The following is a 12,270-nucleotide window of genomic DNA, read 5'->3' as shown; positions in this document are numbered from 1 at the left end:
AGGAGAACCAACAATCTGAGGAACTGTTGAAAGCAGAACAGACAATACTGGCCTTAGCTGGATCTGTAACTTAGCCTGGTTTAAGAAATATTCTCTGCTGAGCCACCTCTAGTTAAATATTTGCTGGAGGCCCCAATTAGGGATCACTACTATGACAACAAGAAGTTTTGCAGTTATCAATTATTCACATTAACCAATTCTTGAACATAATCCACTAATTTGTTGCCTTCTCCAGATATACTGTAATTTATAAGACGCACTTTTTTACCACCCAAAAGAGGGTGAAAACTTGGCTGCGTCTTATACAGCAAACGTAGGCCCACCAAGCCAGCCCCACTCTTTGGTCTCAATTTGCCCCCTTGCAGCAAACAGCAGCAGAGTCTGATAAATAAAATAAAATAAATAAATAATAAATAGCACAAGCCACTGATCTACCTCCCAACACTCAGTTGATTGATTGAAGTTGCAGGCAAGCCCAGGTGCTAAAATTAAAGTGAAACTAAAGCTGCACTGAGGCAAATTGTTGCAGTGAGAGGCAAAGTCTGAAACTGGCTGTTTATTTTTTGCTGCAAGGAGGTAAGTCAATAACTATGAATGCCTCATAGAATGTTCAAATTAGACTTATTTTTTAAAGACTGCTTTATTATTGTTCTAGATAACAAAATGAAGAAGTTTTTTAAAATAAATGCTTGATCTGAAGAGGCCCAGTGCTATTGTATCTTCTTTTAAATAGCAGAGGATACTTCCAGAAAGCTACATCAATTTTAAGATCTGTCGACTAAACAATGTCGTCTGGCGGGACCCAGGGTAAGAGCCTTCTCTGTGGTGGCCCCGACCCTCTGGAACCAACTCCCCCCAGATATCAGAGTTGCCCCCACCCTCCTTGCCTTTCGCAAGCTCCTCAAAACCCACCTCTGTCGTCAGGCATGGGGGAACTGAAATTTACCTTCCCCCTAGGCTTATAGAATTTATACATGGTATGCTTGTATGTATGATTGGTTCTTTAAATTGGGTTTTTTTAGATTATTTTTAATATTAGATTTGTTTACATTGTCTTTTTATTGTTGTTAGCTGCCCCGAGTCTGCGGAGAGAGGCGGCATACAAATCAAATCAAATCAAATCAAATAAATAAATAAATAAATGAACGAACGAACGAACGAATAAATAAATAAATAATTCTGTTTTAGTAGTATTAGTATTAAGATAAGGCAGCTGAGTTAAACCTTGACTTAGTTAGACTTGGAGTGTCTCTATTTAAATAATTGGGAGGAGTTAGTGTGATTACATTTAAGAAAACTTTCTGGGATTAATATACTCCCTTAATTTACATTTCTCTAATTCTTTGCTATTTCTAGGTTCAGGTACACATGCACAGAAATACACAGCAAAGAGTATATGTCATCTGTGCTGTTTGCTGTTTGGCAAATTGTTGGGAGGTAGAGGACTTTTTTTTTTCTTTTCCTCCCCCAAAACTAAGGTGCATCAAAAAAAAAAAAGAGCACAACAAAGAATGTTCTTTCTGCGTCAGCTCAGGAAGCTCAAACTGCCCAAGGAGCTCCTAATACAGTTCTACAGAGGAATCATTGAGTTTGTCGTCTGCATCTCTATAACTGTCTGGTTTGGTTCTGCAACCCAACAAGACGGACACAGACATTAGAGGATAATCAGAACTGCAGAAAAAACAAGTGCTGCCAACCTCTTCTGTGTACTGCACGAGTCAAAAAGAGGTCTGTTTCAACTCCTACCCTCAAAATGTCACTATATCTGCACGCCAAGACAACTAGACACAAGAACAGTTTTTTTCCCAAATGCCATCACTTTGCTAAACAAATAATTCCCTCAACACTGTCAAACTATTTATTAAGTCTGCACTACTATTACCACTAGTTTCTTCTCATCATTCCTATCACTCGTTTCATCCCACTTATGACTGTATGACTATAACTTGTTGCTTGCATCCTTAAGATTTTTATTAATATTGTTTCCTCATTGCTTATTTCACCCCTATGACAATCATTAAATCTTGTATCTCATGATTCTTGACAAATGTATATTTTCTTTTATATACACTGAGAGCATATGCACCAAGACAAATTCCTTGTGTGTCCAATCACACGTGGCCAATAAAAAATTCTATTCTATTTCTATTCTCCAGTAGGTCTTATACTCCGAAAATAGGGTACATCATTGAAATTTCCACTGGAATCCTGAGTATTTCTGAGGTCACCCGACGTAAACACTTTGCAGATGTACAGATCATAATTGCCTGAATTTAGCATGCCCGTTCACAATTCTGAGAGCTGAAATTTGTACATCTGAGTCTTCAGAATCAGCCAGTTTCGTTTCATGTAATTTACCAAAGGTAATTATTACAGTAAAAATTAGACATTGAATAACTTCTGTATAATAATATTACATACTGGACACATTTATTTCTATGTAGGAATTCCCATACCTATTTCCTACTTAGCCCTCTCTCACACATACGCTTTTTGGCACAAAAAGGTGGAATAAAGGTCAAATATACAAATATCTATTCTGATAAGTTTTTTGCCTATATTAAGTATGGAGAGTTTTCCATCAAGAAATGAATGGTGATGTCATAACTGTGGCAATGGAGGCTCCTTTCAAATCCACATGAACTTGGCCGCAAAGTGATACTCATGTGTCTACACATGGTCGCCTGCTTTCAAACTGCTGGGTTGGCGGGAGCTGGAGCATGTGACAGGAGCTCATCCCATCCTGCAGCAGCAACTGAGTCTCGAACATGAGCCTGGTAATTGTCAGCCCAGCATCATAAACTCATGAGGTACTGTGCTTCCTAAGAAATTATCCTGAAGGTTTGGTTCATATCTCAGGTACATAAACTAAGAAATACAGGAATGGCCAATCCACAAAGGTTTATAGAGATGGCAAGATGCAGAATATAAATTTTATAAATAAATTAAGATAGGCAAACTTATTTTGATGTTTGTAAACAGAATTTAACACTTCCTTGCTGGTTAAATCAGTTGAAATGAGAGAACTTTACACACATCTACTTGGTATTTTAAATCATCAGGTTATAAGGAGAGGACATTCACAGAAAACATGCTCAGTAGAATTACTTTTCAAGAATCAAAAAGCATTTTATTAAAAACCACATTTCCTGCATTAGTGCACATCAGTTATCTTAGGCTGATCCCTGCGTGGTACATGTTTACACCTGAGCTGTTTCAATTTAAACAATTCCGCCTTGTTAACATAGTTTGATAAACTTTGAGAAGCAAGAAACCCCCACATCCAAAATGTGCACAAAACCTTCCTCACCAGTCATTGCTACAGTTCTGGTTTTTGAAATAAGGCAATATGTTGAGAGTCATGAAATTGCTCCTGCAGATTTATGCAGCCTTTACTCTCATTAGTATATTTAACCGTATTAAATAGTGCACACAGTACATTTTCCAAGCCTCAAACAGCAAAAGCTGCTAGATAATTCTATAAAGGCGCACTGGACATATGGCACTTTATAAAACTCAGTGCAATTCGAATATGGAGTGGGGAGGAGATTAAATAAACAGACTTGACTTGCACCGCAGATAAACAGAGGCCTGTAAATAATTATTATTACATTACAATTGCCTCAAGAGGTTTGTCAAACTGAAGCAGGTTTGTCAAACAAAAGTTTTGACAAGCAGATGAATCAGAAAGGAATGAGAAGGACAAACTGCACAATACACAGCAACACGGTCCTTTTTTGGTTGTTGTTAGAATCACTGGTTGGAAAAGTCAGTTGAAGCACTGAAATGTATCTCAAAAGCACTGTATAATACATATGCACTACTACTGCAAATATGAGATACTGTTTGAAAAAGAGTGAAAAAGAGCAGCAGAAATTGGGATAATGGTAAAAAGACAGAGGACAAAAAAAAAGAGTTAAAAGGCTCTGCCCTGCATTTCTGCTCCTCTGTTCCAAATCACACCCTTCTTAAACAAGTTTTTCCTGTTTAAAGGGACATCAGCATGCACTTGTACATAACATGCATTCTGCCCTTCAATTCCAGTCAAATAAATAGCACTTCCTTTGTTTTTTTACAGTGGAATGTTCCCGAGGGAAAAAAGTTTACTTGTAAGTGATACTTACCAGATCTGGATTTAATGATGTTGCTAAATTCGTTGTTACCTCCATCGGGTCCTTTATCAATATCCAAAACTTTGGCCATCCTTTTTTCTCCCCGTTCAAGATCAAAATATAAAATTATTTAAAATCTCTGCATGCTGAAGTCACACTCTTGGCTGCTATGAAATTAATATCTGAAATGTAAACACACATGCAAAAAACATAAACATATCTATTTTGCAACATACATACTGAATTTACTGTATTCCATTTACATTATAATACAACATATGGAGTGCAATTGCACACAATTATTTCTCTGAATGGAGTCCAGTGGACATATCTATAAAAGTATAGACAAACTTGCAACCTCTTACACTTTTTCTTATAACTAGCACTGTACATCTTTAGACCAGAAAACTGTCTAGAGCAGGGGTGTCAAACTGGATTTCTTCAAGGGCCAAATCATAATTGTAGTTCTCCTCCGCGGGCCAGGCTGGGGGGAAGGAGGGGGGCCACCTCCTATAGCACCATGTCAGAGTGCTACAGAAGGCTGTCCAGGCTGAAAACAGGGCATGGGGGGGGGGGCTGTGCATGCCCCCCCAGCACCCCATTTTGGCTGCCAGAGGCACTGTGGTCCAGTCCTTTGCTATTTCCAGGACAGCCCCACGGGCCAGATATAGGTATCCCATAGGCCTTTGACACCCTTGGTCTAGAGTGGCAGTATTGATTCCTTACTAAAAATGTTGCAAAGAAAGCACTTTACTCTCTACCCCAGAGCAGGTCCTCAAACTATGGTCCACGTGCCAGATATGGCCTGCCGAAGTCATTAATCCAACCTACGCGGGACCACGAGGCTGCCCTGCCCACATCACCCTGGTCCGTGAATTGGCCCCGGGTTTAAAAAGTTTGATGACCCCTATTCTATCCCAAAGTCTGTCAAGGAGTTTCGATAACTCTTGTAAGGTTATGTTGGGGAATATTAGTTATCTAAATACTAGTTATCAACCCCACATTCATTCATTTAAATTCTATAAAATAGGAGTTGTATACATTAGCAAAGGCACAATGCATGATTAATACTTTTCTATACCCTTCTTCAAGCGCTCAGAATCAATTCTATAGCATATGTTTATTATACAATTACACCTTGTAAAGTTCAGTGGGACTGGAAATAGAATTGAGAATTTCTGGGGGTAACTTAAGTCATACTAGGAATAAAAACATGAATTGGGAGATCTCTACTAATATAATTTAACAACTGCAAAGGGAAAAGAGAAAACAGATCAAATAATAAGATATGGAAATAATGTTTAAGATAGGGAAATTTTATTTAGGATTTTATTCAGCTCATTATCATTCCTGTTACCAAGCAAAAACTTTGCACCTAGCACAGAATTTGGTTTCCATCCAATTTACCTTTCAACTCCAGTGTGTGCACGCACTCTTCTACAAGCACACAGCATGTAATGGATACTCCAAAGGATGCTCATTCAAATATACCACTGTGACTTTCTTTCAGAAAGTATTTTAAAGCTCCCTCCCCCCTCAAAATTAGCAACAGAGCCAAACTCATACGTTATTCTTTTGCCTTCCCACCAAACAAGAAGCCCACTTCAGTCTCTGAACACTCCAGAGCAAGCGAGTTAATGGCTACTCAGGTTCCACCCTACTTGTAACCAGAATTTGCTAGGTTTTTAAATTAGAAAACTCCAATGGACATTATGTCATGCTATTCTTCCTTAAAATAACCAGTGACTGTCCCAAATAAAACCTCCAGATATGTATCAGGAAGGAGGCGGACTAAGATGGATGAGAAGCAGGATTGTAATTACTTTCCATTTCAAGTGAAAGCAACAGCTGTCTTCTTCGCTCACTTTACAGGAGGCTTCCCCAAACTGGTGTGCTCCAGAATTTTGGAATTCTGGGAACTGAAGTCAGAGAAATCTGGAGGGTTGGGGAAGGCTGCAGTACAATTCGATCACAAACAGAACTTGCACTTCCAGTGGTATTTCCTCCAATATTAAAGCAATTCAGGAAGTACCAATGACATCGCTAATGTTAAGTCTCAGGTCAGGACTGTTAAGTCTCAGGTCAGGACTGTTACCTGTCCCTTCCCCCCAAATGCATGCAAACGTTGCTCTTCCAAGACCTGATAAATATTTCAGAGTACAGTAGTTTGGCCATGCCAAGAAATCTCAATGTGAGTGGGACAAGAAATCGATTTTTCAGAAATTTACTATGTTATGAAGAGGGTAACAGAGGTCAGCTCTCCCCAGCTCTCAATAAAAAAACTTTAAAAGAGGTTTTTAACTCAGCAGGAGTTAAAACTTGACTCAAGGTAACTAACCTTTATCTAGCATAAATCACAATCCAATGAAAGCTATTTGCATTTTTTTTAAAGGCTACAAAAATCTGGGCATTACTTGATGGCAGCAAAGGGATTATTTAGTGCCGACTAGTGGCTGCCCAGAGTTTTACAGGCTGAATTGGGTAGTTCAGTCTCCAACATCCTTCACCAATACTACAGATAGGTAATAAATCCCCCAAAAGGTGTTCAAATGAAAGAGTTCCCTAGATCAGTGTTTCCCAACCTTGGCAACTTGAAGATATCTGGACTTCAACTCCCAGAATTCCCCAGCCAAACATTTAACAGCACAAAAAATCGGGCCACTAAAAGTTTTACAAAGGGAAAGGGTCCTTTTGAAGAGTTGGGTTGCTCTGAAGAGTTGGGGTGCACCCAAAAGGTCCTTCTCAAAAGTAACAATGTAAAGATCTCACCTCTTTCCATTTGCCTACAAAGAAACGAGGATAAGGAATGGGGGGCGGGGGAGAGAAATCCCAAACACCCAAAGAGTCAAGAGCGCTGGGAATCGACAAAAGTAAAGCCAAATTAATAATAAAAAGCGCCGTTCCCACGTGGAGCCAAAAAACAACCCTTCCCCACCAAAGTTGTTCCTTGGCAAGAAAGAGGGAAGCGGAGAAAAGAAAGTTGGAGACAGATAAAATATAAAGCAAACCTGGAATGTGGATTGGGTTCATTGTATTTGAATAATGATAATGTATATTAAGATGCATTGAAGTTGTATGTTGAATGTGGAGAAGAAGAAAAAACTTTGGGGGGAAATTGTTATACGGCAGCGAAATTCGCTCAGTTCCAACCTCTGGCTTCATCCTTAAAACGAAGACACACACACACCCATAGCAATTGCTCAACGCAAAGTAGTATCTCTTGCCGCTCCCCCCCCCCCCCCCCAAAAAAAAGCGATTGCAGTTCGGCGGCGGGACAGAAGTTGGGCAGAGAGTTTGAATCCTTCGGGTGCCCTTTTGTCCTTCCAGCCCTCCGCCTGGAGGCATCGCGTTGCTTTCCACCACCCCCACCACCCCCTTCCCCGTCAATTATTCACCAGCTTACCTGCGGAAGGGTACAAGGGAGGAGGAGGTACAGACTTCGGTGCACGCCGGACGGTCGATCCTCAGGTCCGCTCCGTGGCGGTTTTGCTGCGCCTTCGCTTTTTTTTTTTTAAGATTCCCCCCCCTCCCCGTCAAAGAAACCCGAAGCGCCCCTGGGAGAAGCAAAGCCCACCCCCCGCCGCCGCCGCCGCCGCCGCCGCTGAAGTCGCTAAAAGCAAAGGCAACTTTTCCCCCCCGACGCGCGCACGGCTGGTTTTGCGTTGCAGCCCCGCTTAAGCCCCCTCCGGCCGCTTCTCGGCTCCGCTCCCACCGGCTGCTTCGCCCTAAGGAAGGAGGGAGAGGGAGGGAAGCGCCTCTCTCTCACACACACACACACATACACACACACACCAGCCGAGCAAGCTCAAGGGGGCGGGGGCGACGGGGCGGTCCCTCGGCTCGTCCCGGCCCCCTTTGTTTATTAGGTGAGGGCAGAGCGGAGCAGGGGAAGGGAAGGCGGGGGAAGAACTCGGCGAAAAGTTTCTCTCAGCTTCGGGCCCGGCTGCTCTCTCCGTTTACAAAGGGAGGCGCGCGGTAGCTTGACGAAAGCCAAGGCAACTCCGGGCATTGAACTCTTTCGGGCGAACTTTCCGCCGCGCTGGGAAGTTTGCTTCGACGGACGCGGCCCGCGCTCTTCTCCTCTCCCTCAGCCGCCCTCGTTAGAGCCGACCTGAGCCTCCGGCGGAGGGAGGTGGCGTGACAGGAGCCACGTGACCGCTCCTCTTGTCAATCAGTGGGCCCGTTGGCTTTTATTTGTTTATTTATTTATTTACTAATATATATATGCCGCCCAGCTGCCCCAGGACTCTCTTTCCCTCTGCCGAAGGTGCTGCCGCTGGTCCGAAGTCGACGTCATCGAAACACGCGCACACACAGACACACACACACATCCTAATAAGGACTTTGGAAAACTTAAGAAGGGAGAAAAAAATGGGCCTCACTAGTCCTTGGATGGGAGGCCACTAAAACATCCCAGGGCTTCTTGACAAGATTGGGAAATCCAACGTTCCCAAAGGGGTGCTTTTTTCAAGAGGCAACTGGACTTTCTGGTTTTTCTTGGCAAACGTTTCGCTTCTCATTCAACTCTTCGGAAGAGCCGAAGGAGCTTCTTGGAGGAGAAGCAAAACGTCTTCAAAGAAAAACCAGAAAGTCCAGTTGCCTCTTGAAAAAACATCTGTGGACAACCATGACCTATATATATATATATGCTGTCCAACTGCAGTGGACTCTGGGCGGCTTGCGATAATAAGAATAAAATACAAATGCAACAAGGTACAATATCAGCAGTAAAGGTATAAAAACATTTTAATAGCCCTTAAAAACCATACATCCTCTCAGCCATTCATGACTCAGAATCTCTATAGACGTCCAATAGTGTTGGCTGGCTGGCCCACGGAGCGGGGCCTTCTCTGTGGTTGCTCCAGCTCTTTGGAACCAGCTACTTCCAAAGATCCAGACTGCCCCCACCCTACTGGCCTTCCAGAGAGCCATTAAACACCTGGCTTTTCCGGCAGGCCTCGGGCCATTGATCAGATGGTATATCATCGGGATCCGACCATTAATGACATGCATTTTTTTAAAAACTGTTTTAATTGTTGTTTTCAAATTTTTAATATTACATTGTATGTAATATTATTTTCTGGGTGTGAGCCGCCCAGAGTCCCTCGGGAGTTGGGCGGCATGCAAATCCAAATAAATAAATAAATAAGAAAAAGGTACTTTGTGTGGTGAAGGTAATTACATAGGCATCTCTTTTTCAGTTGAGGACTACTTGTAGAATAGGGGTGTGTTCTGATTTACCTCGTTGCCAGTTTGCTTCCTCATGTGGTGTGCTTTGTGTGTGCATATACGCAATACAGTACTAAAAACCCAGAAAAACATCTGTGTGTGTGCAAAAGTTAAAAACAAGATGGTGGCATCTATGGCAGCACCGAGAGCCACTTTGGGGGCGTGTCTGATTGGCCCTCGCTGTTGGTTCAGCGAATGGGGGGGGGGGGAATTCCCACTACCAGTTTCATAGAACCGGGCTGTAGAATCTTGCAAGTTTGAAAATACCATATAAAAATCCCACCATTTATTTTCACAGCCATAAGATAAAAGAGGATCTTTGGGGGGAGGGATTCGGCTTGTTATGCAGCTGCAGGCTAACTCACTGCCCACCCCACTATCTGATCTTTCCTAGGCATCATGCTTTCCTTCATCTCCCAAGGTCTTTCGCACATTACAACTTCCCGGTACAATGCCTCTATTAAATCAAAGTCCTAAAAATAAAAGATGATGAAATTATATTTTCATTCGATGTCACAGAACTCTTCACATCCATAAGATAAAGAATGAATAAAAGAATCCATGTAGGATCAAATACAGACTAGCAAATTATTTTCAGTTTGATGGATAAATATATCGACAAATCAGATGAACGCACATCAGATCACCATTCATAGTGTTGCAAGAAATGGCCCTCTAGATTAAATTCCAAGTGGGGAGAAAGACACTGGAAATATGGAGACTGTTTGGAAAGATGGTTTAATGATGGACAGGCCCACATGGTTCAAGATCCTGGGCAATTAAGCACATGGTGTTTCCTGTTCCTGTGTAAGGGCAGGTATTCTGACTAGTTGTCAGACTCCCATGGGCCATGCAGGGGTAACTTTGTAGGTTGTCTTGAGTCCCAGGCTTGGTTGAATCTTGCTGGGTGAAGTAATGAAGGGGCATTGGGCAATTTCTGTTATGGTTTAATGGCTTTGTCCAGGTTTGGATCTTGAGTGAGGGCTAATCCTATCATATCCTGAGGGTGAAGGTCTTAATCCCATCACCCTGGCGCTGAAGTGGGGTGCAGAGAGCTTCAGGGAGCTGGTTGGTAAAAAACCATGTTTCTCCTTTTCTCACCCGGGGAAATATAATATTCTGCCTTTTTAATATTTCCTAGAATATTTCATTCTAGGACAATGATGGCAAACCTTTTTGGTTTACATGCCAAAAAGGTGTGTGTGTGTGGGGGGGGGGGGTGCTAGCATGCATGTATATGCCCACATCTCTTCCCCCTGCATAGGCCTTTGTGAAGCCTAATAGGTGAAAAAATGCCCCAATGGGGAAACCAGAAGTTTGGGAAAACACACTTCCTGCTTGCCTTTGTGCTGGTTTTTGCACTCCAGACAGTTCAGGAAAGCTTCCTGAATCTCCAGAGTGCAAAAAACAGCACAACGGGCAAATTGGAAGTTTGGAAAATGCATTTCTTGTTTGCCCATTGTGCTGTTTTTTGCACTCTGGAGCTTCAGAAAGCTTCCCTGAATTGTCCGAAGTGCAAAAAATAGCAGAGCGGCAAACCGGAAGTGTGTTTTTCTGAACTTCCGGTTTGTCCGTTGGGTGGGGTTTTTTGCCTCTGGGGCTTCAGGGAAACTTCCTTGAAGTGTCCGGAGAGTGAAACGGTCTTTCCCAAGACTTAATATTATCTGGCCAGAGTGCACATCCGTGTCATAAGTTCACTATCATGGTTCTAGCTGCAGAAGGGTGGGTGCTAACTTTCTACAATAGCAAAGACCATGGTGCAGTGTCTAGAAACTATTATCACTCTCATACCTATAACCAAAAGTATGGACCCAGTATGTCAATGATACCTTCATCATAATAGAAAACCATTTAGAGAAGATACATGAAGACTACAGATAGTCCTTGACTTATGACCACAATCAAGCGCAAAAGGGGACGGTTGTTAAGTGAGTTGCGCTTCATTTTACAACTTCTTTGCTATTGTTATTAAGCAAATGACCGTGTTAAGTGAATCATGCAGCTGTTAAGTGAAACCGGCTTCTCCCATTGACTTGACTTGTTGGAAGCCAGCTGGGAAGCTTACAAATGGTGATCACATGATCCAGGCATAATGCAATTGTCATAAATATGTCAGTTGCCAAGCAACCACATGATTGTGGGAATGTTGCAACAGTCATAATGTGAAAAATTGTCATAAGCCGCTTTTTTCAACTTCATATAGTCACTAAACAAATGGTTATAAACTGAGGACTGCCTGCATCAAAGCACTAAAATTCACAAGGAAGGAAGAAAACAACTTTTCCTGGATATCCTTATCCAGGGGTAGGCAAAGTTGGCTCTTCTATGTCATATGGACTTCAGCTCCCAGAATTCCTGAGCTAGCATGATCGGTTCAGGAATTCTGGGAGTTGAAGTCCACAAGTCATAGAAGAGCCAACTTTGCCTGCCCCTGTCCTTATCAGTAGAGGAGATGATGGCAAACCAGAAACATATCAAAAGACAACCCACACTAACCAAGTGCTTCACTACCAAAGTAGTAAGCAACCTCCCACAAGAGGAGCTGTCTAAGTAGTTTTCAGGGGAATATATTCTTTCAGTGACCGTTTGAAATTATGATGGCACTGAATGAATTTACACATTTTAGCCCAAGTTAATAGCTGCTACAGTGCCCCCCCCCATTATGTGAGCAAAATTTGGGGGCTTGTCTATCCATCTGCTTTTATAACTGACATGGCTGAGGGATTTGATCGCCTCTGTGTTACTTATTTAGGGAAATATTTTTTTTATTTTTATTTATTTTCATTACCAAAATTCTTTATTTACACATAACAAACATTAAAAAAACATTTAAAAGCATTGGACACTTTTTGACCATCCTGTTTTGTCAATGATAGTTCCATAACAATAAATACCATTATTATTCAAAATACATTTCTTTTGGATCTTA

The 12,270-nt window shown here is 41.9% G+C and overlaps 1 protein-coding gene across 1 annotated transcript in view; it reads right to left on the bottom strand.

Annotated features, from left to right (window-relative positions):
• Positions 1-8,233, bottom strand: part of UTRN (utrophin) — a 463,318-nt gene extending 455,085 nt beyond the window's left edge. Inside the window, 2 exon segments of the mRNA XM_070733661.1 lie at positions 4,125-4,294; positions 7,516-8,233. Coding sequence (XP_070589762.1) covers positions 4,125-4,203 — 79 coding nt within the window. The 5' untranslated portion in view covers positions 4,204-4,294; positions 7,516-8,233.
• Between the last annotated feature and the right edge of the window lie 4,037 nt (positions 8,234-12,270).

The sequence above is a fragment of the Erythrolamprus reginae genome, chromosome 1 (genome assembly GCF_031021105.1).
Source record: "Erythrolamprus reginae isolate rEryReg1 chromosome 1, rEryReg1.hap1, whole genome shotgun sequence".
Taxonomy (NCBI): Eukaryota; Metazoa; Chordata; class Lepidosauria; order Squamata; family Dipsadidae; genus Erythrolamprus; species Erythrolamprus reginae.
The sequence above is the reverse complement of the archived record's forward strand: the minus strand, read 5'-3'. Positions and strand labels throughout refer to the sequence as shown.